Below are 26,501 nucleotides of genomic sequence, written 5' to 3'. Positions count from 1 at the left end.
TCGGTCGGTTTATAGTAAATGTCCGTGTTGATTCGGTCGCCCGAGATAGAAATGGAAAGGTCTAAGGAAGGGGAGGGAGGAGTCTGAGATGGTCCAGGTGAATTTGAGGTCGGGGTGGAAGGTGTTGGTAAAGTGGATGAACTGTTCAACCTCCTCGTGGGAGCACGAGGCAGCGCCGATACAGTCATCGATGTAGCGGAGGAAAAGGTGGGGGGTGTGGCCAGTGTAGCTGCGGAAGATGGACTGTTCCACATATCCTACGAAGAGGCAGGCATAGCTGGGGTAAAAACAATGACTGCAGATGCTGGAAAGCAAATACTGGATTAGTGGTGCTGGAAGAGCACAGCAGTTCAGGCAGCATCCAACGAGCAGCAAAATCGACGTTTCGGGCAAAAGCCCTTCATCAGGAATAAAGGCAGTGAGCCAGAAGCGTGGAGAGATAAGCTAGAGGAGGGTGGGGTTGGGGAGAGAGTAGCATAGAGTACAATGGGTGAGTGGGGGAGAAGATGAAGGTGATAGGTCAGGGAGGGGAGGGTGGAGTGGATAGGTGGAAAAGGAGATAGGCAGGTCGGACAAGTCCGGACAAGTCAAGGAGACAGTGCTGAGCTGGAAGTTTGAAACTAGGATGAGGTGGGGGAAGGGGAAATGAGGAAGTTGTTGAAGTCCACATTGATACCCTGGGGTTGAAGTGTTCCGAGGCGGAAGATGAGGCGTTCTTCCTCCAGGCGTCTGGTGGTGAGGGAGCGACGGTGAAGGAGGCCCAGGACCTCCATGTCCTCGGCAGAGTGGGAGGGGGAGTTGAAATGTTGGGCCACAGGGTGGTTTGGTTGATTGGTGCGGGTGTCTCGGAGATGTTCCCTAAAACGCTCTGCTAAGAGGCGCCCAGTCTCCCCAATGTAGAGGAGACCACATCGGGAGCAACGGATACAATAAATGATATTAGTGGATGTGCAGGTGAAACTTTGATGGATGTGGAAGGCTCCTTTAGGGCCTTGGATAGAGGTGAGGGAGGAGGTGTGGGCACAGGTTTTACAGTTCCTGTGGTGGCAGAGGAAAGTGCCAGAATGGGAGGGTGGGTCGTAGGGGGGTGTGGACCTGACCAGGTAGTCGCGGAGGGAACAGTCTTTGCGGAAGGCGGAAAGGGGTGGGGAGGGAAATATATCCCTGGTGGTGGGGTCTTTTTGGAGGTGGCGGAAATGTCGGCGGATGATTTGGTTTATGCGAAGGTTGGTAGGGTGGAAGGTGAGCACCAGGGGCGTTCTGTCCTTGTTACGGTTGGAGGGGTGGGGTCTGAGGGCGGAGGTGCGGGACGTGGATGAGATGCGTTGGAGGGCATCTTTAACCATGTGGGAAGGGAAATTGCGGTCTCTAAAGAAGGAGGCCATCTGGTGTGTTCTGTGGTGGAATTGGTCCTCCTGGGAGCAGATACGGTGGAGGCGGAGAAATTAGGAATACGGGATGGCATTTTTGCAAGAGATAGGGTGGGAAGAGGTGTAATCCAGGTAGCTGTGGGAGTCGGTGGGTTTGTAAAAATTGTCAGTGTCAAGTCGGTCATCACTAATGGAGATGGAGAGGTCCAGGAAGGGGAGCGAGGTGTCAGAGATAGTCCAGGTAAATTTAAGGTCAGGGTGGAATTTGTTGGTGAAGTTGATGAATTGCTCAACCTCCTCGCGGGAGCACGAGGTGGCGCCAATGCAGTCATCAATGTAGTGGAGGAAGAGGTGGGGAGTGGTGCCGGTGTAATTACGGAAGATCAACTGTTCTACATTGCCAACAAAGAGACAGGCATAGCTGGGGCCCATACGTGTGCCCATGGCTACGCCTTTGGTCTGGAGGAAGTGGGAGGATTCAAAGGTGAAACTGTTAAGGGTGAGGACCAGTTCGGCCAAATGAATGAGAGTGTCAGTGGAAGGGTACTGTTGGGGACGTCTGGAGAGGAAAAAACGGAGGGCTTGGAGGCCCTGGTCATGGCGGATGGAGGTGTAGAGGGATTGGATATCCATGGTGAAGATGAGGCGTTGGGGGCTGGGGAAACGGAAGTCTTGGAGGAGGTGGAGGGTGTGGGTGGTGTCTCGAACGTATGTGGGGAGTTTCTGGACTCGGGGGGATAGGACAGTGTTGAGGTAGGTAGAGATGAGTTCAGTGGGGCAGGAGCATGCTGAGACAATGGGTCGGCCAGGGTAGTCAGGCTTGTGGATCTTGGGAAGGAGGTAGAACCGGGCAGTGCGGGGTTCCCGGACTATGAGGTTGGAAGCTGTGGGTGGGAGATCTCCTGAGGTGATGAGGTTCTGTATGGTCTGGGAGATGATGGTTTGGTGATGGGGGGTGGGGTCATGGTCGAGGGGGGCAGTAGGAAGAGGTGTCCTCGAGTTGGCGTTTGGCTTCAGCGGTGTAGAGGTCAGTGCGCCAGACTACCACTGCACCCCCTTTGGGGCCCATACGAAGTACAGCAGGTCAGGCAGTGTCCGAGGAGTGAGAAAGTCAACATTTCGGGCAGGACCTTTCTTCAGGACCGGTGAAAGGTTATGTCCAAAACATTGACTCTCCTGCTCCTCAGATGCTGCCTGACCGGCTGTGCTTTTCCAGCACTACACTCTATCAACTCTGATTCTCCAGCATCTGCAGTCCTCACTATCTCCCAATTTTCCACATTATTGGGTAAATGTTCGTGTTGTAACTGTCCTGGAACAGCTCGGCTAGGGGAGCAGCAAGTTCTGGAGCACAAGTCTTCAGTACTATTGCCAGAATGTTGCCAGGGCCCATTGCTTTTACAGTATCCAGTGCCTGCAGCTATTTCATGATATTATATGGACTGAATCGAATTGACTGAAGCCTGGTCTGTGTGATGCTGAGATTATCGTGGGTATCATAGACTGCAGTAAATACTGATCTTGCCAGTCACTCGAACATCCCAGGAATAGAAAATGTTCGAACCAATAATCTCAGCAGGTTCCCGAGAGGACTGATCGTGTTTTTGGCTTCTTCAGGGTAAAGGTGTTTGGCTCCAGGCAGGAAATGATTTGGCCAAGTTTGAGAATGTCCCTCTGCAACTGAAGCAGAGCAATGTTGTCTTTTTGGGTGGGAAGATAAGGATCATTGAGCCATGTCTGGCAGTAAGACACAAGATGCCCATTCACTCCTGAAAGAATAGCGGGGCAAGACTGTACAAGTGTGTTCCCTGTACTGTCCCAGCTCGCCTGAAAATCAACAACATACACACTGATTCCTTCAGCAAGACCAACTGTACTCTCCACTGAGGGGAAAAGGGAACACAGCAAATAGACAGCACTTGCTGCAAGACCACCTCCTCACGGAGTTGACAATGGATGCTCCAGGCTAAGCATGGAACCCTTTAGCTCGCAGCATGCCCAGCGGCTGAGGTTTGGTTAGTGTTGGCAGATTGGAGCAGACAGAACGATCCAGTCAGTGAAGGCTCGAGAAAATGTTACTTCTCCTTGGCAACGTGTGGATTGGAAACGCAAGTTGCTTTTGTTTTGCTGTCGGAATGTGAGATGAATCGTGGCAAACATGACCCTTCTAGTCCAGCCAGTTTTCTCCACACGGTGAAAGCAGCATTAATAGGAGAGATAGGAATCCCCAGCTTTCCAGCACTCAACTGCTGAAATGTACTGGCATGGAGTAATCTCAGAGTAATATTAGAGTAATGTTGGAGTCATGTGGGAATCATGTGGGAGTAATGTGGGAGTAATGTCAGAATAATGTGGAGTAATGGCAGAGTAATGCTGGACTAATATGGAGAAGTATCGGAGTAATGTTGGTGTAATGTCAAAATAATATCAGAGCAATATTGAGAAATGCCAGTGAATGGGCATCTTGTGTCTTACTGCCAGACATGGCTCAATGATCCTTATCTTCCCACCCAAAAAGACAACATTGCTCTGCTTCAGTTGCAGAGGGATTTTCTCAAACTTGGCCAAATCATTTCCTGCCTGGAGCCAAACACCTTTACCCTGAAGAAGCCAAAAACACGATCAGTCCTCTCGGGAACCTGCTGAGATTATTGGTTCGAACATTTTCTGTTCCTGGGATGTTCGAGTGACTGGCAAGATCAGTATTTACTGCAGTCTATGATACCCACGATAATCTCAGCATCACACAGACCAGGCTTCAGTCAATTCGATTCAGTCCATATAATATCATGAAATAGCTGCAGGCACTGGATACTGTAAAAGCAATGGGCCCTGGCAACATTCTGGCAATAGGACTGAAGACTTGTGCTCTGTGGAGTCAGCCCAATTGACTGGTTCAGTGTCCATTGGAAGGAATTGGGTTCAGTTCTGTTCCCCACACCTCAGGAAAGGTACTAACCCAGAGAGGGAGCACGGCAGATTCCCCAGAGTGATGCAGAGGTTAAAAGGGTTAATTTACAAGGACAGTTGACAAAGAAGATGCTTGTGTTCCCCAGCACAGTGTTTAGGGATGATCTAGTTGAAGTGTTTATAATCAAGTGATTCCAATGAAAGGAATCCTCATAAAGCACACTAACGCATACATACATGTCAACAGAGCAGTGAACACACCAATGTGTCCACATGGCAGTGAACACACCAATCAGATGGGCTGAATGGCCTCCTTTGGTGCCATAACCAACTTGTGAATGTTTTTGAAGTGGCGAGTTGTAAGGATCCAGACTACGTTGCCTGAGAGTGAGGTGGCGGTGAGTTCACACTGGCGTCTTCCGGTAGGAATTGGGATTGTTCATTGAAAAGGGAGGTTGTGCAGGGAGAAAGCGGTTGAGATGTAGGAGTGAATGGGAAAACCAGTTCCTGAACAATGGGCTGAATGGCCTAACTCAGCACTGGAACAATTCTGTGATTCACATGGAGCATTCCCTGAGGGCGTGAGTTCACATTCCGCCCATTCCCAGTGTGAGGAGGAATCTTTAACATTTTGAGTGGATTATTCTTATGACCGCCTTGTCCTGATAGCCCCTACATCCCAATGAATAGCCATAAACATAGAGAATGATTCTGATCGGCGGCTGTCCAGGAAAACTGAGGCAGAGGCTCACAGAAACACAGGAGGACTATAACACAGAAAAAGACCATTCGGCCCACTCTGTCTCTGCTGATAATGATGTGAAATTGTTGAACACAATGTAGGTCCAGAGAAATGCAAAGTATCAAAGCAGAGGTGCTTTATGGAGTTTTGATTGAGTACGCCATACTCCTCCAATTTCTTCACTTTCTCTTGCCCTCTCTCTGACCTTCCCTTCACATTTATCTTTTCTGCTACCCTTCCCCTGCCTCCACTTGTTTAAACCCCATTACCTCACCGCTAGTTCCCAATCCTGACTGAAGGTCGTTGAGCTGAAATGTTAGTCATTTCTCCCTCCTTAGACACTGCCAGACCTGCTGAAGTTTCTCAGAATCCCTTCTGGGTTTAGTTCAGATTTCCAGCATCTGAATTTAGTGTCTGCTCCTGTTATAAAACACAAACCTCAACAGCATGGTTCAGTGAAAATCCTCATTGACCTGGTCAGGAGATTCAGAAAAACCAACACAAAAATTCTCCCCTTCAGTCGCGATCCACAAGGTCCCAGTAATTCGATTTAATTGACTGAAGACAATCTGACAAATTGATACCCCCTAACCTTTAACCTTTCACTTTCAGGTTGATGAAGCAGCGCTGACGAAACGACATCAGCAAGGCTGGCTCATGCAGATCAGCGATAGCCTGGACCAGTGCATTACTCAAATCAGGTACCACATTCCTTCTCTCAGTACCCTCCTGTTCCACTGCCTCACCATATCCCCCAATCCCACCCTCTCCCACATACCCCCATCACACCTTTCCTCATATCCCTGACACACACCCTCCCCCATATTCCCAATCTCATCCTCCCCCATATTTGCAATCCCATGCTTTCCCCATATCCCTTAATCCCAACCTCCCCCAGTGTCACTGGGTCAAAATCCTGGAATTCCCTCCCGAAGGGCATTGTTCAAGAAGGCAGCTCACTCCATCTTCTCAAGGGGCAACTAGGGACGGGCAATAAATGCTGGGCCAGCCAGTGACATCCAGGTGCAACAAGTGAATGTGAAATTAAAAATTCCCAAACTCATTCTTAATCCATAATCCTAAATGCATTCTCCCACATATCCCAAAACCCACCTATCCCAACCGTCCCTCCCCCTATATTCCCAATCCCAGTTTCCCCTCATACCTCTGACCTCCTCCTTCACCTTGTGGACTGCAGCCTCCTGATTGGTTGGATTCGGGTTTGTGCAGCATAGAGCTGGTGTTCTCTCTGTGTTGCTCGCTGTAGGATGGTCAATTCCCCTTTGCCAATGAAGATTGTCAGAGAGGTCCCAGTGGATTATAAAATGGTAGCTAAGGCTGGGGAAGGGGCTCATGTGTTGTGTGGCCCACATTTCCATAAAAAAGGAGTTAACGCTGAAAGTGGGGTTTGGAGCAGCCAATAGAAGAGCCTCTTTTAAACTGGTAACTGGCTGGCCTCATGTTAATGAGCCACTCAGCTCCATGACTATCAGTTTCTCATTGGGAGCAATCTGACCAAGTTTAAATTCAAGATTAGAGTAGTGCTGGAAAAGCACAGCAGGTTAGGCAGCATCTCAGGAGCAGGAAAACTGACATTTTGGGCAAAAGCCCTTCATCAGGAAGCTCTTCCAGCACCACTGTAATCTTGACTCTAATCTCCAGCATCTGCAGTACCCATTTCCATCAAGCTTAAATTCAACCCTTCCTTCAGCTTTCAGCCCTTTCATGTTCCCTGGTCACCGCTTGTTCCAACTATAAAACCATAGGTGGTAGGAGCAGAAGTAGACCATTCAGCCCATCGAGTTTACTCCACCATTCAATGAGGTCGTGGCTGATCTTGTAATCCTCAACTCTACTTTCCTGCCTCTCCCCTATAACCTTCGGTTCCCTTGCTGATTAAAAATCTGTCTGTCTCAGCCTTGAACAGACGGATTGACCCAGCCCCGACAGCTCTCTGTAGTAAATAATTTCACAGATTCAATCCTCTCTGAGAGAAGAAATTCCTCCTCATTGCTGTCTTCAATGTGCAACCCTTTACTCTGAGATGATGCTGTTTGTCACAAATGGAAAGAACCTTTCTGCATCTCTCCCATCAAGCCCCTGAAACTGATGTATACTTCAATAAGGTAAAAACAATGACTGCAGATGCTGAAAACCAAATACTGGATTAGTGGTGCTGGAAGAGCACAGCAGTTCAGGCAGCATCCAACGAGCAGCGAAATCGACGTTTCGGGCAAAAGCCCTTCATCAGGAATACCGAAACGTCAATTTCGCTGCTCGTTGGATGCTGCCTGAACTGCTGTGCTCTTCCAGCACCACTAATCCAGTATACTTCAATAAGGTCAAGTCTTGTTCTTCTCAACTCCAATGAGTACAGGCCCAACCTGCTCAACATCTCCTCAAGAGACAGTCCCTCCATATCAGCTGAGTGAATCTTCTCCAGACTATCTCTGACTCTCAATCCAAGGACATGCACAGAAAACAATTCAACACTTTAAATCTTCCCTTGTGCTGAAAGAAAGGTTCTGTCTGTCTTTCTCCTTTCATTATTAATTTTCACCATGCCATGATCCCAGCTGATGTCAGACCACAGACTGAAACCTGACTTCGTTGTTTTTTGTTTTAATGAAGTGAAACAGAACCTTGCAATATGGCAGACATGGTTTTAACAATAAACAGGGGTTAATTATACAGACTATTTGATAAAATAGAATAAATGCAACTATTTATAAATGGCACAATTTAAGGATTTTGAAACATATGTTAAAGCACAATCCCAACAGCACATTGTCATTTGATTAGATCATGGTAAGAGGCTGGAAGAACACAGCAGGCCAGGCAGCATCAGGAGGGGGAGCAGTCAATGTTTCGGTTGGAACCCTTCTTCAGAACTGGGGATGGGTGTGGAGGGGAGGGAGCTGCAGATAAAGGGGGTAGCGGGGGCAGGGTGGTTAGGTGGGGATTGGTGAAGACAGGTAGAGGGTGCGACCTGGTTAGTCAAGGGAGGAATGAATCCGATTAGTGGCAGGGAGCAGTAGAAGGGAGGGGCTGGTAAGGGAGTCAGGGGATGGGGAAGGGAGGTTATTTGAAATTGGAGAACTCAGTGCTGAGTCCTCTGGGCTGGAGGCTGCCCAGGTGGAAGGTGAGGTGTTGTTCCTCCAACTTGGAACTTGGTTCGTTGTGGCGATGGAGGAGGCCGAGGATGGTCCTGACGGAGAGGGAGTGGGAAGGGGAATTGAAATGGGCGGTGACTGGGAGGTCTGGTCGGCCCCTGTGGGCCCGGCTGAGATGCTCGGTGAACCGTTCCCTAAGTTTACGTTCGGTCTCCCCGATGTAGAGAAGACCACATTGGGAGCACCTGATGCAGTAAACTCGGTTGGAGGAGAGGCAGGGGAACCTCTGTCTCCCCTGGAAGGAGTGTTTGGGGCCCTGAATGGAGGTGCGGGGGGTGTGGGGTACCAGCAGGTTTTGCATCTTTTCTGGTTGGGAGAAGGTTCCGGGGATTCAGGGGGATCACAGCTGAACCCACACCTTAATGCCTTGTACCTAACTTTAGCCCATAATACAATCAACAAGCAATTAATCTTAGTTTATTTGGATCAACTTTTGTCCTTTCCATTTTCAGTTTTGGAAATTAATTATATTTGACTTAATATGAAATTACACGGCAATGAGAACATTTTCTGCAGGTTACTTCCAATTTGTTACTTTTGTCTTCCAATTCCTCCTACATTCCCAATCCCTTGCCCACCATCCTCTTCCTCAATGTGTTGAGATCAATGCACGTCAGTTAATCAAAACCAAAAGAACACAGATGCTAGAAATCTGAAAAAATAACAGAATTTGCTGGAAAAGCTCAGCAGGTCTGGCAGCATCTGTGCAGAGAAATCAGAGTTAACGCTTCAGGTCCAGTGACATCAGTTATAGAGTCATAGAGATGTACAGCATGGAAACAGACCCTTCGGTCCAACCCGTCCATGCCAACCAGATACCCCAACCCAATCTAGTCCCACCTGCCAGCACCCGACCCATATCCCTCCAAACCCTTCCTATTTATATACCCATCCAAATGCCTCTTAAATGTTGCAATTGTACCAGCCTCCACCACATCCTCTGGCAGCTCATTCCATACACGTACCACCCTCTGCGTGAAAATGTTGCCCCTTAGGCCTCTTTTATATCTTTCCCCTGTCACCCTAAACCTATACCCTCTAGTTCTGGACTCTCCCACCCCAGGGAAAAGACTTTGTCTATTTATCCTATCCATGCCCCTCATGATTTTATAAACCTCTATAAGATCGCCCCTCAGCCTCCAACATTCCAGGGAAAACAGCCCTAGCCTGTTCAACCTCCCTCTGTAGCTCAAACACTCCAACCCTGGCAATATCCTTGTAAATCTTTTCTGAGCCCTTTCAAGTTTCACAACATCTTTCCAATAGGATGGAGACCAGAATTGCACACAATATTCTAACAGTGGCCTAACCAATGTCCTGTACAGCCACAATATGACTTCCCAAATCCTGTAAGCATACCAAACGCCTTCTTACTATCCTACCTACCTGTGACTCCACTTTCAAGGAGCTATGAACCTGCACTCCAAGGTCTCTTTGTTCAGCAACACTCTCTAGAACCTTACCATTAAGTGTATCAATTTGATTTAGCAGAATGGTACTGGATTGTGTGTAGGGGAGGTTTGGTGCTATTGATGAAAGATGGGTGTGGATAGGGGAAAGCAGGATCCCAAACCAGGTTCTAGTCCTAACTATGACTCAAAGTAACTGGTTGTAGAAATCAGTGAACATCCCCTGTGATCTTGAGACAACAGTTCTATAAAACACAGTGAGGTGCCTTTGAACACCAACTTGTAGGAACACCACACCTTCTACTGTCATTTCTTATTCATTCATGGGTATCACTGATTGGTCCAGTATTTATTGACTGTCCCTTGAGAAGGTGGGGGTGAGCTGCCTTCTTGACTCACTGCAGTCCATGTGCTGTGGGTAGACCCACAATGCCCTGAGGGAGGGAATTCCAGGATTTTGACCCAGTGACACTGAAGGAACGGCGATATATTTCGAAGTCAGGATGATGAGGGGCTTGGAGGGGAACTTGCAGAGGGTGGTGTTCCCATGTATCTGCTGCCCTTGTCCTTCTTAAATGGAAGTGATCGTGGGTTTGGAAGGTACTATCTGAGGATCTTTGGTGAATTTCTGCAGTGCATCTTGTAGATAGTATACACTGCTGCTACTGAGTGTCAGTGGTGGAGGGAGTGGATGTTTGTGGATGTGGTGCCAATCAAGTGGGCGGCTTTGTCCTGGATGGTGTCGAGCTTCTTGAGTGTTGTTGGAGCTGCCCCCACCCAGGCCTTCAATGATTTAAAGGCTAATTAAGATCCTCTGACTTCTCCACATTGGTCTCTAATGGGCTCTACTCTTTTCCTGATGATCCTTTTGCCCCTTTATGCTGATAAAACCCATTTCGATTTGACCAATATCTTTTCATGTCCTGACTTTGCTCACCCGGTTTCTATTTTAAGTAACCCCATGCACTTCTGATACTCCTCCACGGCTCCTACTCCATTGAGTGCTCAGTATTTACCACAAGCTTCCCTCTTCTTCCTTCTCCAATCCTGGCCATCCTTTTACACCCAGGGGTCTCTGGACTTGTTGGTCCCACCCTTCACCTTTACAGGAACATGTTGGCCATGTACTCTCACTATCTCCCTTTCCAATATCTCCCAGTGTTTTGATGTGGAGTTTCTTGCAAGTAATTACCCTGAATCCATTTTCACCATCTGATCATATTAACATCAGCCTTTCCCCAATTCAGAACCATTTTTGTCTGCTCCATCTTTGTGGTTTTCTGTAACTGCTGTAAATCTTGCTGGATTATGATCATTAATACTGAAATTCTGTCCCACTGACACGTCTACCACTTGCCCAGCTTCCTTCCTTCACTAAAATAAGGTCCAGTCTCCCAGTCCCCCCCTCATGGTACTTTTTAATGTGCTAGCTGGAAAACAGCCCTCTGGACACATTTTCAGAATTCTGCCCCTCTATCCCTGTTTCATTCTTTGTCTGCCCAGTTAACATTGGGGAAGGTGAAGCATGTCCTATTATTACCCTGTCATTTTTACGCTTCTCTGAGATTTGCCTGAGGATTCCTGATGAAGGGCGAATGCCAGAAACATTGATTCTCCTGCTCCTCGGATGCTGCCTGACCTGCTGTGTCTTTCCAGTGCCACTCTCTTGACTCTGACTTCCAGCATCTGCAGTCCTCATTTTCTCCTGTTGCTTCGAGATATATATTTTGTCCTGTTTTAGTTTGGAGAGATTTTGGGCCACAGGTGAAAAACTGTCCATTGAAAGCCAAAAAAGTAAACAGCTTGTGAGGCCTTGGTTTTTTTTTAAAGGTTGAAAGAATAGAAGCAGCCTGACTGGGTAGAGTCAGGATTCCACAGAGCCAAGGCTTTAGTTTAGCTTTCAATAGTTGTTGGGGTTTTGAAGCTGGGGGTGGAAGCCATCTCTGTCTCTCCCTCTCTGTTACGGCTAAAAGCTGGGGCTCGTTTCCTGCTGCCAGAACCGTATGTGATTCAATCTATTTTACTGTATTTGTCTTTGCCAAGGGTATGTTTGTGGGCTATTACTATATCAGAACACTTGCAGTTTAGTTGTTAAATAATCTACGATTCTGTTAAGTTTTCCAACAGGGTTAAAGATTATACCAATTCTTCTTTCTTTTGTTTGTACATTAACTATAGGGTAAGAATAAAATGTGTTTTGTTTAAAGCCGAGTAGTGTAACAATCAATTTACACTTGTTAGGGTCGAATCTATCTCCTCGATAGGTTTGAAAGGAGTTTAGGTGAAAGTGGGTACTGCAGATGCTGGAAATCAGAGTCAAGATTAGAGTGGTGCTGGAAAAGCACAGCAGGTCAGGCAGCATCCGAGGAGCAGGAAAATCGACGTTTCGGGCAAAAGCCCTTCATCAGGAATTCTGATGAAAGGCTTTTGCCCGAAACGTCGATTCTCCTGCTCCTCGGATGCTGCCTGACCTGCTGTGCTTTTCCAGCACCACACTGATCTTGAAGGGGGTTTAGTCTGATCCACAAGACTCCTTCCTGCAGAAATTGATTCTTTGATGAATATTGTGGCACCATCTCCTCTTTTACACTCCCCTCCCCGGCCCTGAAACCCTCAAACCCCTTCCCCATGTATCTCAAACCCTGGAATATTGAGTTGCACATCCCCGTGGGATAATCAACCCTCAACTCACTTGCGTTACTCGCAAAACTTGGAATTAAAATATATATCACCCAGCCTTGCCACTCTCTCTTTGTGCCATAAGTTGTCTTTATTCTCACTGTCTCCCAGACTGACTTGGTTCTTTTGCAGATTGTGTGTGTGTGCATCACCCTGGACTGTACCTTCACTCTGTATTCCACTCCCCTGCCAAATCAGTTTAACCACCGCCCCACCCCTGAAACCACCAAACACCACCTCCTACCCCCCCCAACCATCCTCTCACACCTTCCCGGGGGATCTCTGGCCCCGTTCTGGTTCAGATGCAACCTGTCAGATATTGTTTGGATCCCACTGTCCCCAGAAACAATGGACCCTGTGAACCAGGAATCTAAAGCAGAGATTGGAAGCTGGTAGGTCTCTCAGGCCCCAGTGGGATGGCGTGCAGCCCACACTCTCCTACAACGGGCCCTGATAATAAGTGGCTTCAGATTTTTGCAACTGGGCTAAAGGGACTGTAGGCACTGAGCGAGGGAGTGCCCGGTGCCGACAGTACATCTGGAATAGATGCAGCGGACGGAAACATTCCTTTAATGTTAGATGTGAAGGAAAAGTGGATTAGACAGATGGAATGTTTTTGTGAAACATCAACTTGCTGTTGCATGCCAGTTGTGAAAAGAATCCTATAAGTTCCTTTTGCGTTAATTATTTCCAGTCACACAAGGTGGAGTCCACAGAGAGAGGCTTCGCGAATCCAATTCAAGCTGGGTCAGAAATAACATGAACTTTGTCTCTCGTCTATCTCACTGCCTTTCTCAATTACTTCTCTTTTCTCTCTATCTCTTTCTCTCCTTCTCCCTCTCGGTCTCCTTGTTTCCTTTTCTCCTTCTCTGGTTGATTCACTTGTGTCCCTGCAACCTCACCCCTTCCTAAGTCAGGTCTGGCCGCAGTGGGTGAGATTTATCTCTGTCAGAATGTTCACTGGGAAGGTCATTGGCTGTCATATAAACTGGGTGGATGACTTTCAATGGAAACTAATTTCAGCCCCTATCACTATCCTCCATCTTCCTTCCTCTCTCTCTCTCTCTCTCTCTTTTTTTCCATTGTTAGCTCTGCTGCCTCACAGCGCCAGGGACCTGGGTTCAATTCCCACCTTGGGCAACTGTCTGTGTGGAGTTTGCACCTTCTCCCCGTGTCTGTGTGGGTTTCCTCCGGGTGCTCCGGTTTCCTCCCACAGTCCAAAGATGTGCAGGTTAGGTGAATTGGCCATGCTAAATTGCCTGTAGTGTTAGGTACATTAATCAGGGGTAAATGTAGGGGAATAGGTCTGGGTTGCTCTTCGGAGGTCGGTGTGGACTTGTTGGGCCGAAGGGCCTGTTTCCATTCTGTAGGGAATCTAATCTAATCTCAAGATCTGATTGTGGCCTTTGCTCCAGTTTCCAGCTGCCTGTGTCCGAATTCACATAAAGTCCAGTTCAGCAATGAGCTCCTGTGCTCACTGACCTTCATCAGCTCCCTGTCCAATAAAGCACAATTTAAAAAATCTTCTCCTTGTGTTTAAATTCCTCCACAGCCTCACCGGTTATCCGTCTAACCTCCCGCAGGGGGACTTACAGAGCCACAAAGGGATAGAGATAAGTTAAGCTGAGTGGACAAAGGTCTGGAAAATGGTGTCCAATGGGAAAGCTATTGTCCACTTGGCAAAAAGAATAAAGAGAAAGCATGTTACCGAAATGGGGAGAGGATGCAGAGCTCTGAGGGGGTTCTGGGTGTCCCATGGCAGTCACATGAGGTTACTCTGCAGGTACAGCAAATAATCAGGAACTGTCATATATTTGTATATTGCAACGCCTGTAGGGAGGGATTTCCAGGATTTTGACCTAGCGAGGTTTATAGTTCCTCGAAAGTGGAGTCGCAGATCATTGGGATAGTGAAGAAGGTGTTTGGTATGCTTTCCTTTATTGGTTAGTACATTGAGTATAGGACTTGGAGGTCATGTTGCGGCTGTACAGGACATTGGTTAGGCCACTGTTGGAATATTGTGTGCAATTCTGGCCTCCTTCCTATCAGTTGTGAAACTTGAAAAGGTTCAGAAAAGATTTACAAGGATGTTGCCAAGGTTGGAGGATTTGAGCTATAGGGATTTCCCTGGAGCATCGGAGGCTGAGGGGTGACCTTATAGAGGTTTATAAAATCATGAGGGGCATGGATAGGATAAACAGACAAGGTCTTTTCCCTGGGGTGGGGAGTCCAGAACTAGAGGGCATAGGTTTAGGGTGAGAGGGGAAAGGTATAAAAGAAAACTAAGGGGCAAATTTTCACACAGAGAGTGGTACGTGTCTGGAATGAGCTGCTAGAGGATGTGGTGGAGACTGGTACAATTACAGCATTTTAAAGGCATCTGGATGGGTATATGAATAGGAAGGGTTTGGAGGGATATGGGTCGGGTGCTGGCAAATGCGGTTAGATTAGGTTAGGATATCTGGTCAGCATGGATGGGTTGGACCAAAGGGTCTGTTTCCGTGATGTACATCTCTATGACTGCATGACATGGAAGGAATGGTGATATATTTCCAAGTCAGGATGGTAAGTGGCTTGGAGGGGAACCTGCAGGGGATGGTGTTCCCATGTATCTGCTGCACTGACTGATGTTTATGAACATGTGCATTGATGTGCGATTTCAGTCTCTCACATACATTTTAGTTACTTTGCTTCTTATTGCATCGGCAGAAGACACTTGGACAAATACATGGAAAGGAAATGTTTAAAAGGATACGGACCAAATGCAGGGAAATGGGGTTTGCGTGGATGGACATTTTGGCTGGCATGGACCAGTTGGGGCCAAAGTCCGTGCTGTAGGACTCTATGACTCAATGTAAATAGTGAACTGACTGAACTGGTTTGTACGAACTGACCAGACTGACTCACTGACAGCTTGTACTTATAAAGACACGTGTTGTATAAAGCGCTCTTAAAGGGACAGTGCCTGCTGAGATTCACAACATACTACAATGAATTGCTCTCCCCACCTCTGGGAATGATATTTTAGCCAATCCCATCAGATTGGTAGATTCATCCAAAATGTAAACGTTTGAACCTGACAAACTCAACGTTTGTTCTTTTTCTGAATTTCAGGGAGGCTCGACAGAAGAAGACAGCCCTGAGCCTTGGTTACCATGGTAATGTGGTGGACCTCTGGTAGGTGCTAGGAATTAGATTCCAAAGATGAGGAAATTTTCGGGTCTTTGATCCATGGGTTGCCATTTATACTGTTTGCTTCCTGTATTACATTGACTCAGAACAGTTCAGTCTAACCTCTTTGCTGTTCTACTTGGTCTCTAGAACCAGGGAGCTCACTGGGCGGCACGGTGGCACAGTGGTTAGCACTGCTGCCTCACAGCGCCAGAGACCCGGGTTCAATTCCCACCTCAGGTGACTCTCTGTGTGGATTTGCACATTTTCCCCGTGTCTGCGTAGGTTTGCTCCGGTTTCCTCCTACAATCCAAAAATGTGTAGGTCAGGTGAATTGGCCGTGCTAAATTGCCCGTAGTGTTAGGTGAAGGGGTAAATGTAGGGGAATGGGTGGCGGGTCGGTGTGGACTTGTTGGGCCGAAGGGCCTGTTTCTACACTGTAAGGGATCTAATCTAAATGTGCCGTTTTAACTGTCTTCACATCTGCTGCTGAATCTCACAACAACAACTAGTGTTTCAATGGTGCCTCTCTCGCAGAGAGCTATGTCAGAGCTTTTGGGATCTCACTGTGCACAAATTGGTTAACACGTTTTCTTACATTCCAACAGTGATCACATTTCAGACCGAGTTCATTAGTTATTCTTCGGGATATCCTGAGGTGGTGAAAGTTGCTACATAAATGCAAGTCTTTGTTGCTGTTAGGAGTTAGGAGTTACACATTGACAGAATGCTGGAATTTGCAGACACAGAGCCACAGGAACTGACTCTGAGCCACTGACTCCATCCCCTCTCGCTGCCAGCTTTCAGGAGATGGTCTGAGTGCTTACAATCCCCCAACAGTTCCATCTCAGATACGTGCAATCAAAGAGACCATGCACTGTATTATCACCCGACCCTACCCTGGTCTGAGCTACAGAAATCTCAGCTTTCATTGTTACCTCTGGACTGGACTGGACTACTCCATTACATGCCATTCAATCCATACGTCTGTACTGGAATTTACCTCCCCCCCCAGCAGATGGGAAAACACACTTATCAACAACCCCCTCAACTCTCTTCATCACGCTCCATCATCCTTCCCAGTCGACATCATTCCCTATTCACCTCTACATGCACTGACTCACACCCCGCCACTGTCACACTCCTCCCCATACCCTACACCCCCTCCCTAGTTCTATAACTCCATCCAGCCCCTACACTCCTCCCTATCTCTGTAACCCCCTCCAGCCCCTACACCCCTCCCTATTCTGATGTTTTAGACTTTCTCAATGCTAATCACTCCACCATTGCCACCTCGGCCTTCAATTACACCAATCCCAAGCTCTGGAATGCTCTCCCTAAACCTTTCTGTCCCTCTTCCTCACCCTTCTCATCTAAGGCACTTCCTATTCTCGGTCGGTTCTTATTAGAACATTACAATCAAGGGATAATCAGACAACGTTCTTTAAACAGAGGGAAGTGAAGGGTCAGAGTAGATCCAAGCAGATGTGTCCAATTGTTATGGGGTCATTAACAAAGGCGGGACTTGGGGGCCAATGCCACAGGATTCAATATCTGGGATTTCAATCTGAGAAACTGGAGAATCGCCCTCTCACAGAGAGTGACAAAGCTGTGGGATTCATTCCCAAGGCTGGGCCTGAAACTGGGACAACATTGAAAATTGGATTGGAGACTGAGAATATGTACAGGAGCGTGATGAAGAGAGATGAGAGGAGGGGAGAGGGGTTGTTGATAAGTGTGTTTGCCCATCTGCTGGGGAGGGTAAAGTCCAGTACAGACACATGGATTGAATGGCATGTCACTGTCCTGTAACCTCAGTGTATCCCTACAGCAATCACAGACTCCCTACAGTGTGGAAGCAAGCCATTCAGTCCTTCAAGTCCACACTAACCCTCTGAAGAGCAACCCACCCCCTATCATACACCTGTAACCCTACAATCTCCATGGTTAACCCACCTAACCTACACATCCCTGGACACTGTGGGCAATTTAGCCTGGCCAATCCACCCTAACCTGCACATCCTTGGACTGTGGGAGGAAATCGGAGCACCCGGAGGAAACACGTGCAGACATGGAGAGAATGTGCAAACTCCACAAAAACAATCGAACCATGGTCCCTGGTGCTGTGAGGCAGCAGTGCTAATCAATGAGCCACTGGTTGTCCGATATATGGAGTGTCTGCCTTTGGTTTATTTGTTAGATAAAGTCAAATTCCAATGTCTGTTTGTTTCTACACATAGAGTCATAGAGTCTGACAGCACAGAGACAGGCCCTTTGGCCCAACCTGGTCCATGCTGACTAAAATGCCCACCCACGCTAACCCCATTTACCTGCACTTGGCCCATATCATTCTAATCCTTTCCTATCAATGTACAGAGAAACCTTGATTATCCGAAGGACTCAGGCAGGCAGGATTGCGTTCGGTTAATCAAATTCCAGATCATTGATGCCAGATAACATAGTTGGCCACGCATTGAGATCTTCTGATCTTTTTTGGATGATCCGAAGTTTGGTTAATCAAAAGATGGATAATCGAGGTTCCTCTGTATTTGTCCAAATGCCTTTTAAATGTTGCTAATGTACCCGCCTCAACACCTTCCGCTGGCAGCTCATTCCATATCCGTCCCACCCTCTGTGTCAAAACGTTTCCCCTCAGCTCCCCTTTTATTCTTTCCCCCTGACCTTAAACTGGTACCCTCTCATCCATAATTCCCCAACCCTGGGAAAAAAAACTGAGTGCATTCACCCTATCCATGCTTCTCATCTTCTTATACACATCTATACCCCTCAGTCACTCTAATAATAAAGTGTCCAACCTCTCCCTATCACTCAGATCATTGAGTCCTGGCAACATCCTTGTAAATTTCTCCTGCACTCTCTTTCCAGTTTAATAACATCCTTCCTATAGCAAGGTGACCAAAACTGAACACAATCCTCCAAGTGTGGCCTCACCAACATCCTATACAAGGGGTATGCTACTGTCAAGAACTGAACTGCTTTAGTGAGTATGTTTGGATGTAAAGATTTTTATGAATAAAGGAGATTTTTGAAATGCCATTGTGCTGACAGGGAGCGGCTGGTGCAGGAGTGTGAGCAGACCGGAGAGCTCCTGGTGGATCTGGGCTCAGATCAGACGTCCTGCCACAACCCGTTCAGTGGAGGTTACTACCCCGCACAGCTCACCTTCGAGGCAGCCAATCAGATGATGCACACTGACCCGAAAACATTCCGCAGTCTTGTCCAGGAAAGGTAAGGCAGTGTGAAGGGGAATCAGCATGGAATACATCCTATCCCCAAGGAGAAAGGTTCCCAACAGTAAGAGCCACCTCCCAGAGGGGAGTATATGGGTGGGTAGAGTCAGTGATGGGGGGGAGAGTGTAATTGGGGTCATTTCCAGCAGTGGTTTTGTGGGTCAAATGGCCTTTTCTCCAGATGTTATTTCCTCTTCTGTTGATGAAGGTGACTGATCGGAGTGAGGCGGCTGTTGGTGGTGGTGGTGGATTTGCCATGTTTGTGGAATATTTCGATTCTAAATCCGCTTCTTTCCTTCATTAAAGTCTACGGCGACAAGTGACTGCCATCAACAAACTGTCGGAGAAGGGGATGTTTTTCTGGGATTACGGGAATGCTTTCCTACTGGAAGCCAAGAGAGCAGGTGAGTGAAGTGTAAACAGGGGTCAGCTTTTTTGGGACAGAAACCGAGAACGCAGGAGAAACTCAGCAGGTTCTACAATAATCAGTAAGTGATGTTGAAAAGTGAGTAGGATGGTCTCAGGCTACAGTCTGATGTTGATCAGCTGGTAAATTGGGCAGAGCAATGGCAGATGGAATTTAATCCCAATAAGTGTGAGGGGATGCAATTTGTGAGGTTTAATAATGGAAGGATTTACACAATAGTAAATCCCTAGGGAGTACTGAGGAACAGGGGCAGCTTGGTGTACAAGTCCATAGATCCCTGAAGATGTCAGCACAGGGAGATGCATACGGGATAATTGCCTTCAGTAGCCGGGACAGGGAATATAGGAACGAGGAAGTTTTGTTACAACTTTATAAAACATTAGTGAGGATACAGATGGAATACTGTGTGCAGTTCTGGTCCCCACACGATCAGAAAGACACAATTACACTGGAGATTCACCAGGATGTTGCCTGGGATGGAAGTTCTCAGTTACAGGGTGGGCTGGGATTGTTTTCCCTGGAGCAGAGGAGGCTGAGGGGGAGCTGACTGAGGTTTATACAATTATGAGAGGCACAGACAGAGTAGATTGTGAGAATCTTTTCCCCACGGCAGATTTATCTAAAACCTGAGGGGATACGTTAAAGGTGAGGAACAAGTGGTTTAGAGGAAACCTGAGGAAAGATTTTTTATCCAGAGGGTGGTAGAAATATGGACCGTGCTGCCTGAGAGGGTGGTGGGGGCAGGTACTCCCACAGCATTTAAGGAGCATCTGGATGAGCATTTACAATGGCAGGGCACAGTAGGCTATGGAGCAAGTGCTGGCTAATGGGAGTAGTGTGGTTTGGTGTTTGTTGGTCGGTATAGGCATGGTGGGCTGAAGGGCCTGGTTCTATGCTGAATGACCTGTGACTATGAGGTCTGGCAGAGTCTGTGATAGAGAGAAAACAGTAAATGCTCCAATTCGTGACCTCTCATCAGAGAACTTTGGGAATGTGTCGTCCAGGAGATAATTGGGCCTCACCTCACAATATTTGGTTTTAATCTCTGTGCCCATCACAAATTCAGATAATAATCCAGGATGAGAAATGGCCATTAGTGCTCAGTCTTTTCAAATCCTCCCTCACACAACCCGGCATCCAGCAATATCCTAAAACCCAGTGATTGACTGGAACTGACTGGCTGTGTCTGACAGATTATTCCAAGCCTTCACCACTCTTTGATAAAAAAATTCTTTCTGTGCCTGTTTTAGATTTCTTTTTCATTTACTTTAAATTGAAGAGTTCTGGTCCCACTGCTTTGACTGCAAGAATCTGATATGATCACCTGGGTGTATTTACTGTAGTTTGCTCACCCACACACTCTCTGCCTCACTCTATTAAACCATCGTCCTTACTTTTTACCATGCAACTTCAAGCTAAATTTAACTGGTGCTTTAAGAAGTCCTGGTGTTTTTTAAAAGGCTCTATATAAATGTATCCCCTTTTGTTGATATCTGTCTGGTACTTGTCTGTCCTCCAGACACAAGAGGACTTCACTTAACAAAGGGGCAGTGCTCCGAAAGCTTGTGATTTCAAATAAACTTGTTGGACTATAACCTGCTGTTGTGTGACTTCTGAGTATGTCTACAAGAAAGTGAGGTTTGCAGATGCTGGGGATCAGAGTTGCGAGTGTGCTGCTGGAAAAGCACAGCAGATCAGGCAGCATCCGAGGAGCAGGAGAATCAATATTTCAGGCATGAGCCCTTCACCAGTGACTTCTGACTGTATCTGTCCTCAACAGTGAATGATTTGAGTTGTTTCCATTAATCTAACAAACCCAGCTGCTGCAGACAGCTTACAGGGATTTGCTTGGGAGGTCAAAGATTGAGGAAGACAGTATTTCAGTCCACCCCCAAAATGACCTATTCACTGCTCACCCACACCCAGCCCCAAACCTTACGGTCAACTATGAGAGTGTCATCTGTCACCAATTTGCAAATGGCAAAGCTCCCTAGTTTGATTTAAAGACATCTAATTCTGTTGTGTCTTGTGGGAAATGTAATACACGTGTCCATGTCACAGCAGACACTTTAAGGTTGATTTATCAAACAGCTCCTCCTCTAGAATCCATTCCTACTTCCGTCAATCCACTAGTTCTGTCTAGTCCATAAGAAACATCTGGTTACCTGAAATCTTTGATTGTGTAGAGAGAGCTTTACTCTGTATCTAACCCCGTGCTGTCCCTGTCCTGGAAGTGTTTGATGGGGGACAGTGTAGAGAGAGCTTTACTCTGTATCTAACCCCATGCTGTCCTTGTCCTGGGAGTGTTTGATGGGGGACAGCATAGAGGGAGCTCTACTCTGTATCTAACACTGTGCTGTCCCTGTCCCTGGGAGTGTTTGATGGGGCACAGTGTAGGATCTTTACTCTGTATCTAACCCCGTGCTGTCCCTGTCCTGGCAGTGTTTGATGGGGGACAGTGCAGAGGGAGCTTTACTCTGTATCTAACCCCGTGCTTTCCCTGTCCTGGAGTGTTTGATGGGGACAGTGTAGAGGGAGCTTTAATCTGTATCTAACCATGTGTTGTTCCTGTGTTGAGCCTACTTTTGATATCCTAGTCCTAAAATTTCTCTTTCAGATGATCTTTAAACATAGAGTTCAAAAGTGTTCATTTCATTTAAAACTCTTGCAGGTGCTGATGTGGAGAAAGCTGGAGGTGGAAAACTGGAATTCAAGTTCCCCTCATATGTCCAGCACATAATGGGGTGAGTTAGGGCACTGCCAGTAAAGCATTTATAATTGATTCTTTGACTCTGGGCATTCCAACGCTTTGTAGTCACTGATGTACTTTTTGAAGTGCTAGCAATTCAGGAAATCCTGCAGCCTATTTTTACGCAGCAAGATCCCACAATCATAATCTGACCAATAATCTGTTTAGGTGACATGAGTCGGTCTGTACTCGTGCCCTTGGAGTAAATCCATAATCTTGCAGCTCAGACACAGGAGTACCACACACTGACCTTACAGACAACCTGAGGTCAGCTCTCAGTCCAACTGCCAGGGTACACTTTCCTGATGTTTAATCATTCATTCTCAGGATGTGGCCACCACTGGCAGGTAGATTGTCTTGTCTGTTCCTTCTTGCCCTCAGAAAGTCATTGTGGCCCATTTTTCTGACCCCAATGAACAGTTTTGATTCGGTCTGAGTGACTGCTGTGAGACAACTGCAGGTGCAGCAGTTTATACTCCCTCGGTGGTGATTGCCTTCCCGTGATCTTTGTGCCATCCACAAGCTCCTTAATTTGATGTTGGGTGAACATTGCAGCCCTCCTGGTCTCGCTGAGACCACATCCCACAGGGAATTGAATCCTTGCTGAGACAGATTTCTTGAAATTAATTTACAACACCAGTGCAATATTGCTAACCTATTCATGTGGCTGGAGTTTTGTGTTTACTGATGTTATTACGCACACATAGCTGACTGACTGAAGGCACTACACTCACTCCATTATACACTGAGAGTGAGTGAAGGTGGGGGTGGGGGGGTGGGAGGGTGGGGGTTACCTTTGTACCATGTTGTGATGTCATGAAACATCTTAAATATGTTGAAGCCTGTCTGCTGTGGAAGCTATTCTGCGATACAACATGCCCCCTTCTACATTTAAAAAGTGGGAACCCTTTTCTGGTGACATGGATAATAGGTACAAGGGTACGTGTAGATGCATTGTCCTTATACACTCAGATAACACATTGGCTGACGTGTTTACAGTCGCCAAGCCCTCACACTCTGTGCAGTGCAGTGCTGCCAGCTCAGGTGGAAGTGGAGCCTTTGTTGTTGGTGTGTGGTTGCCGTCTGCTGTGATCTATTCAGGAGGAAGCTCCATGATAATGGAGCTTGGTTATGTCACCTATTTCTTCAAAGGACTTGTGAAGAGTGCACCTGTTTATTTTTCTGTAGGTTTTTTACTGGGGACAAAGATGGGAAAGTATTTTAAAGTACAGTAGAAGGAATGTCTGCACTTTGTGAAAATAAGTGACTGGAACTCATTGTGAGCTGTGTTTACACTGTTGCTTTGTTCAAGCACTGGGGGAAGGGGAGATAAGACAGCACAGCACCTGGGGGGATAGTTTATATTGCATCCTCACATGGCATGGTGTCATGTGACTCTCTTAAAGGTACAGACCTGGCCCGTTTTAACGGAACAAGAGGACAGCCCAGAAGAGCTTGGACTTTAAGCAGGAAAGTGGGGTCTCACTGTTTCACTCTTAATGTGATCAGACCCCACCTTCCTAAGACTTGGCCCTTCTCCACCCCCACCCTGGTGCTCCCACTCCCCTCACCTTCCCACCATGACACCCTGTCCCTTACCCACCCTATCCCCATCTGATGGGCAGACTCGCCAACCCCCAGCAGCTACCTGAGATGAGACTGACATTTGCCTGGGCTGGGGGTTCTAACATTTAGACTCTGGGTATAGTCTCAATAGTGGCCATTGTTTCACAATGCTGTGGGGCAGCAGCCTGGGAGAGTTCAGATTGACAGAGTTGAACTCTGATGGATCAAATTGTTTTGTCTCATTCTTGGATTTCTTAAATTCCATACAGATTATGCTGGATCCTATTAAAATGCACATCAGCACGTATTCAGCATCAGGGAAGGATGACTTGTTTTGATCCTCAGTCAAATGGCATCTGCCCAAGATGAGCACTTTTTAACAACGTCAAAACATACACATGTTCTTGGAATCACACGGTCATGTTCACAGTTAGTCAGATAATCCATCTGTTGTTCTTTAATTTTGTTTAAAGAGACGCTGTTTGCAGTGGGAGGTGGGTCACTCCCCAGAGGGACACAATTATGGTAAAGGTTGAAATACAAAAGGCAGCATGGGGATTTATTTTGACACAGCGTATTGTTGTGCTCTGGTAAGTGCTTCCTGAAAGGGGCTTCAACAGGAACTTTCACTGGGGAGATATTGCAGATACAGGAAATCCAAAATAAAACCAGACATTTCTGACAAAACTTAGCAGGTCTGACAGCATCTGTGGAGAGAAAGCAGAGTTAATTGCTCTGAAGAAGGATCACTGGACTCAAAACATTAAGTGTTGAGGAAGCAGGGAGGCTGCAGATGGACTTGAACAGGCTAGGGGAGTGGATAAAGAAGTGGTAGATGGGATACAGGGTGGGAAAGTGTGGTATTATGCACTTTGATGGAAGAAGAGAGGTAGAGACTATTTTCTAAATGGGGAAAGGGTTCAGAAATCTGAAGCACACAGGGACTTGGTAGTTCTTGATCATGATTCTCTTAAGATTAACATGCAGGTTCAGTTGGTAATTAGGAAGGTAAATATAACATTCGTATTCATTTTGAGAATGTGTCAATACAAGGGTAGGGTGTGCTGCTGAGGCTGTATAGGGTTTTATACAGACTGTATTTGGAGCAGGTTTGGGCTCCATATCTAAGGAAGGATGTGTTAGTGTTGGAGGGGATCCAGAAAAGATTTACAAGAATGATCCTGGGGATGAAAAGCTTGACAAACAAGGAGCAGTTGAGGACTTTGAATCTGTACTCGATGGAGTTTGGAAAGATGACGAGGGATCTGACTGAAATTTACAGAATACTGAGAACCCTGGATACAGTGGGTATGCAGAAGATGTTTCCATGAGTAGGAGAGAGTAGGACTCGAGGGCACAGTCTCAGACTGAAGGGATCACCTGTTAGGACTGAGATAAGGAGGAATTTCTTCAGCCAGAGGGTGGGGAATCTGTGGAACCCATTACCGCAGAGGGTTGTGGAGGCCAAGTCACTGAGTGTATTTAAGACAGAGATAGATAGGTTCTTGGTTGGTAAGGGCATCAAGAGTTATAGGGAGAAGGCAGGAGAATGGGTTGAGAAACACTTCAGCAACAATTGAATGGTGGAGCACATTTGATGGGCCAAATGGCCTAATTTTGCTCCTGTATCTTATAGGTTGTGTGGAATGGAATTCAAACCCAGAGGCACAAACACTGCCACTTCCCTTTTCTTTGACTCTTCTTTCTGCACTGACATGACGACAGAGATGAACTGGTTTGCCAACTGGGGCCACACTGTACAAATGGTACCTCCTCAAGAGCTGTCCAGACATTAGTTAAACCCAGAGCGCAGAATACAATTAAATCTACAGCAGCTGCACTGTCGATAATGCTGTATCATACTCGGTCTTTTATTTGTTCAGGGGATGTGGGAGCCACTGGCTGGGCCAGTATCGAGGTAGTGTGGTCAGCTACCTACTTGACCAGCTGAAGCCCTGACATCAGACAGAGACACTAAGATGTATCAAAGATAAAAGGGTTAAATTAGAATGAAATTATTTCCTCTAGTGTAGTGGAAGGCAAGAAGCTTAAAATTCAAGCCAGGCCATTTGGCCCATTGAATGCACTGACTCTCCAAAGAGCATTTCACCCAAACACAGCCCCACCAAACCCATCCTCTTAACCCCACATTTCCCATGGCCAATCCACCCTAACCTGCACAGCTTTGGACTGTTGGAGGAAACCCACTCAAACACGGGAAGAATGTGCAAACTCCATACAGACAGTTGCCCGAGGTTGAAATTGAACCTGGGAACCTGGTGCTGTGAGGCAGCCATGCTAACCACTGAGCCACCGTGCCACCCTGCCTATTGTCAGGAGCACTGCCCTTGTTAGCAATGCCCACACTCTGTGTAGGAATAAAACAGATTAGATCATAGTTGATCTATCACTCAGCTCCATTCCTCCATCTTTGGTCCAGATCACCTGATGCCCTCATCAATAAAACTTGATCAATCTTGGTCTTGTTGACTCCATTCACCCCTGATATCCACTGTTTTCTTGTTGGAGTGGATTTCCACTGCCCTTTGGTGTGACAGCTTCACAACATCAACAGGCAAGATCCCAGAGGGAATATCCCAAATTGAATGAAGTTATAGGCTCAAGGTGCTGATTGGTTTCCTCGTGTTCCAATATCCCCCTTGGTATCTCTCCCGTCCTTCGGTTGATGTTGAGAAGTTCCCGTGACCTTTGAAGAGGTGTACCATGTTATAAATGTTCTCTGTCTGCCCAATAGCGATATTTTCTCTCTGGGGTTTGGGCCATTTCGTTGGGTTTGTACTTCAGCTGACCCCGCTGACCTGATGGAGACTGACGTCATTGCTACTGGAGTCCTGGAGGAGATCACACATGAAGCAGGTAAAGAAAAGCTAGTGCATTCCCAACTTCTTGTTTCCAAAGTTTTTTGATTTCTTTCCATTTCTTCTCTCTTCTTGCTATCTGTTCATCATAGGCATCACCATAGCCCGGAAATTTTCTGCAGATTAATTTGGCAAAAACTGAAATCATCTGGGACTTTACTTCCACATGGTCGCC

The 26,501-nt window shown here is 46.9% G+C and overlaps 1 protein-coding gene across 2 annotated transcripts in view; it reads left to right on the top strand.

Moving 5' to 3' along the window:
- uroc1 (urocanate hydratase 1) overlaps positions 1-26,501 on the top strand; it is an 80,919-nt gene that overhangs the window by 32,223 nt on the left and 22,195 nt on the right. For both annotated transcript variants that reach the window (XM_072581763.1, XM_072581762.1), the window contains exons 9-14: positions 5,635-5,723; positions 15,398-15,460; positions 18,524-18,703; positions 19,012-19,109; positions 21,804-21,876; positions 26,203-26,324. In XM_072581763.1, coding sequence (XP_072437864.1) covers positions 5,635-5,723; positions 15,398-15,460; positions 18,524-18,703; positions 19,012-19,109; positions 21,804-21,876; positions 26,203-26,324 — 625 coding nt within the window. The remainder of the gene's footprint in view (positions 1-5,634; positions 5,724-15,397; positions 15,461-18,523; positions 18,704-19,011; positions 19,110-21,803; positions 21,877-26,202; positions 26,325-26,501) is intronic.

Source organism: Chiloscyllium punctatum, chromosome 12 (assembly GCF_047496795.1).
Source record: "Chiloscyllium punctatum isolate Juve2018m chromosome 12, sChiPun1.3, whole genome shotgun sequence".
Lineage (NCBI taxonomy): Eukaryota > Metazoa > Chordata > Chondrichthyes > Orectolobiformes > Hemiscylliidae > Chiloscyllium > Chiloscyllium punctatum.
Note: the sequence above shows the minus strand (reverse complement) of the source record. Positions and strands in the feature narration are given on the sequence as shown.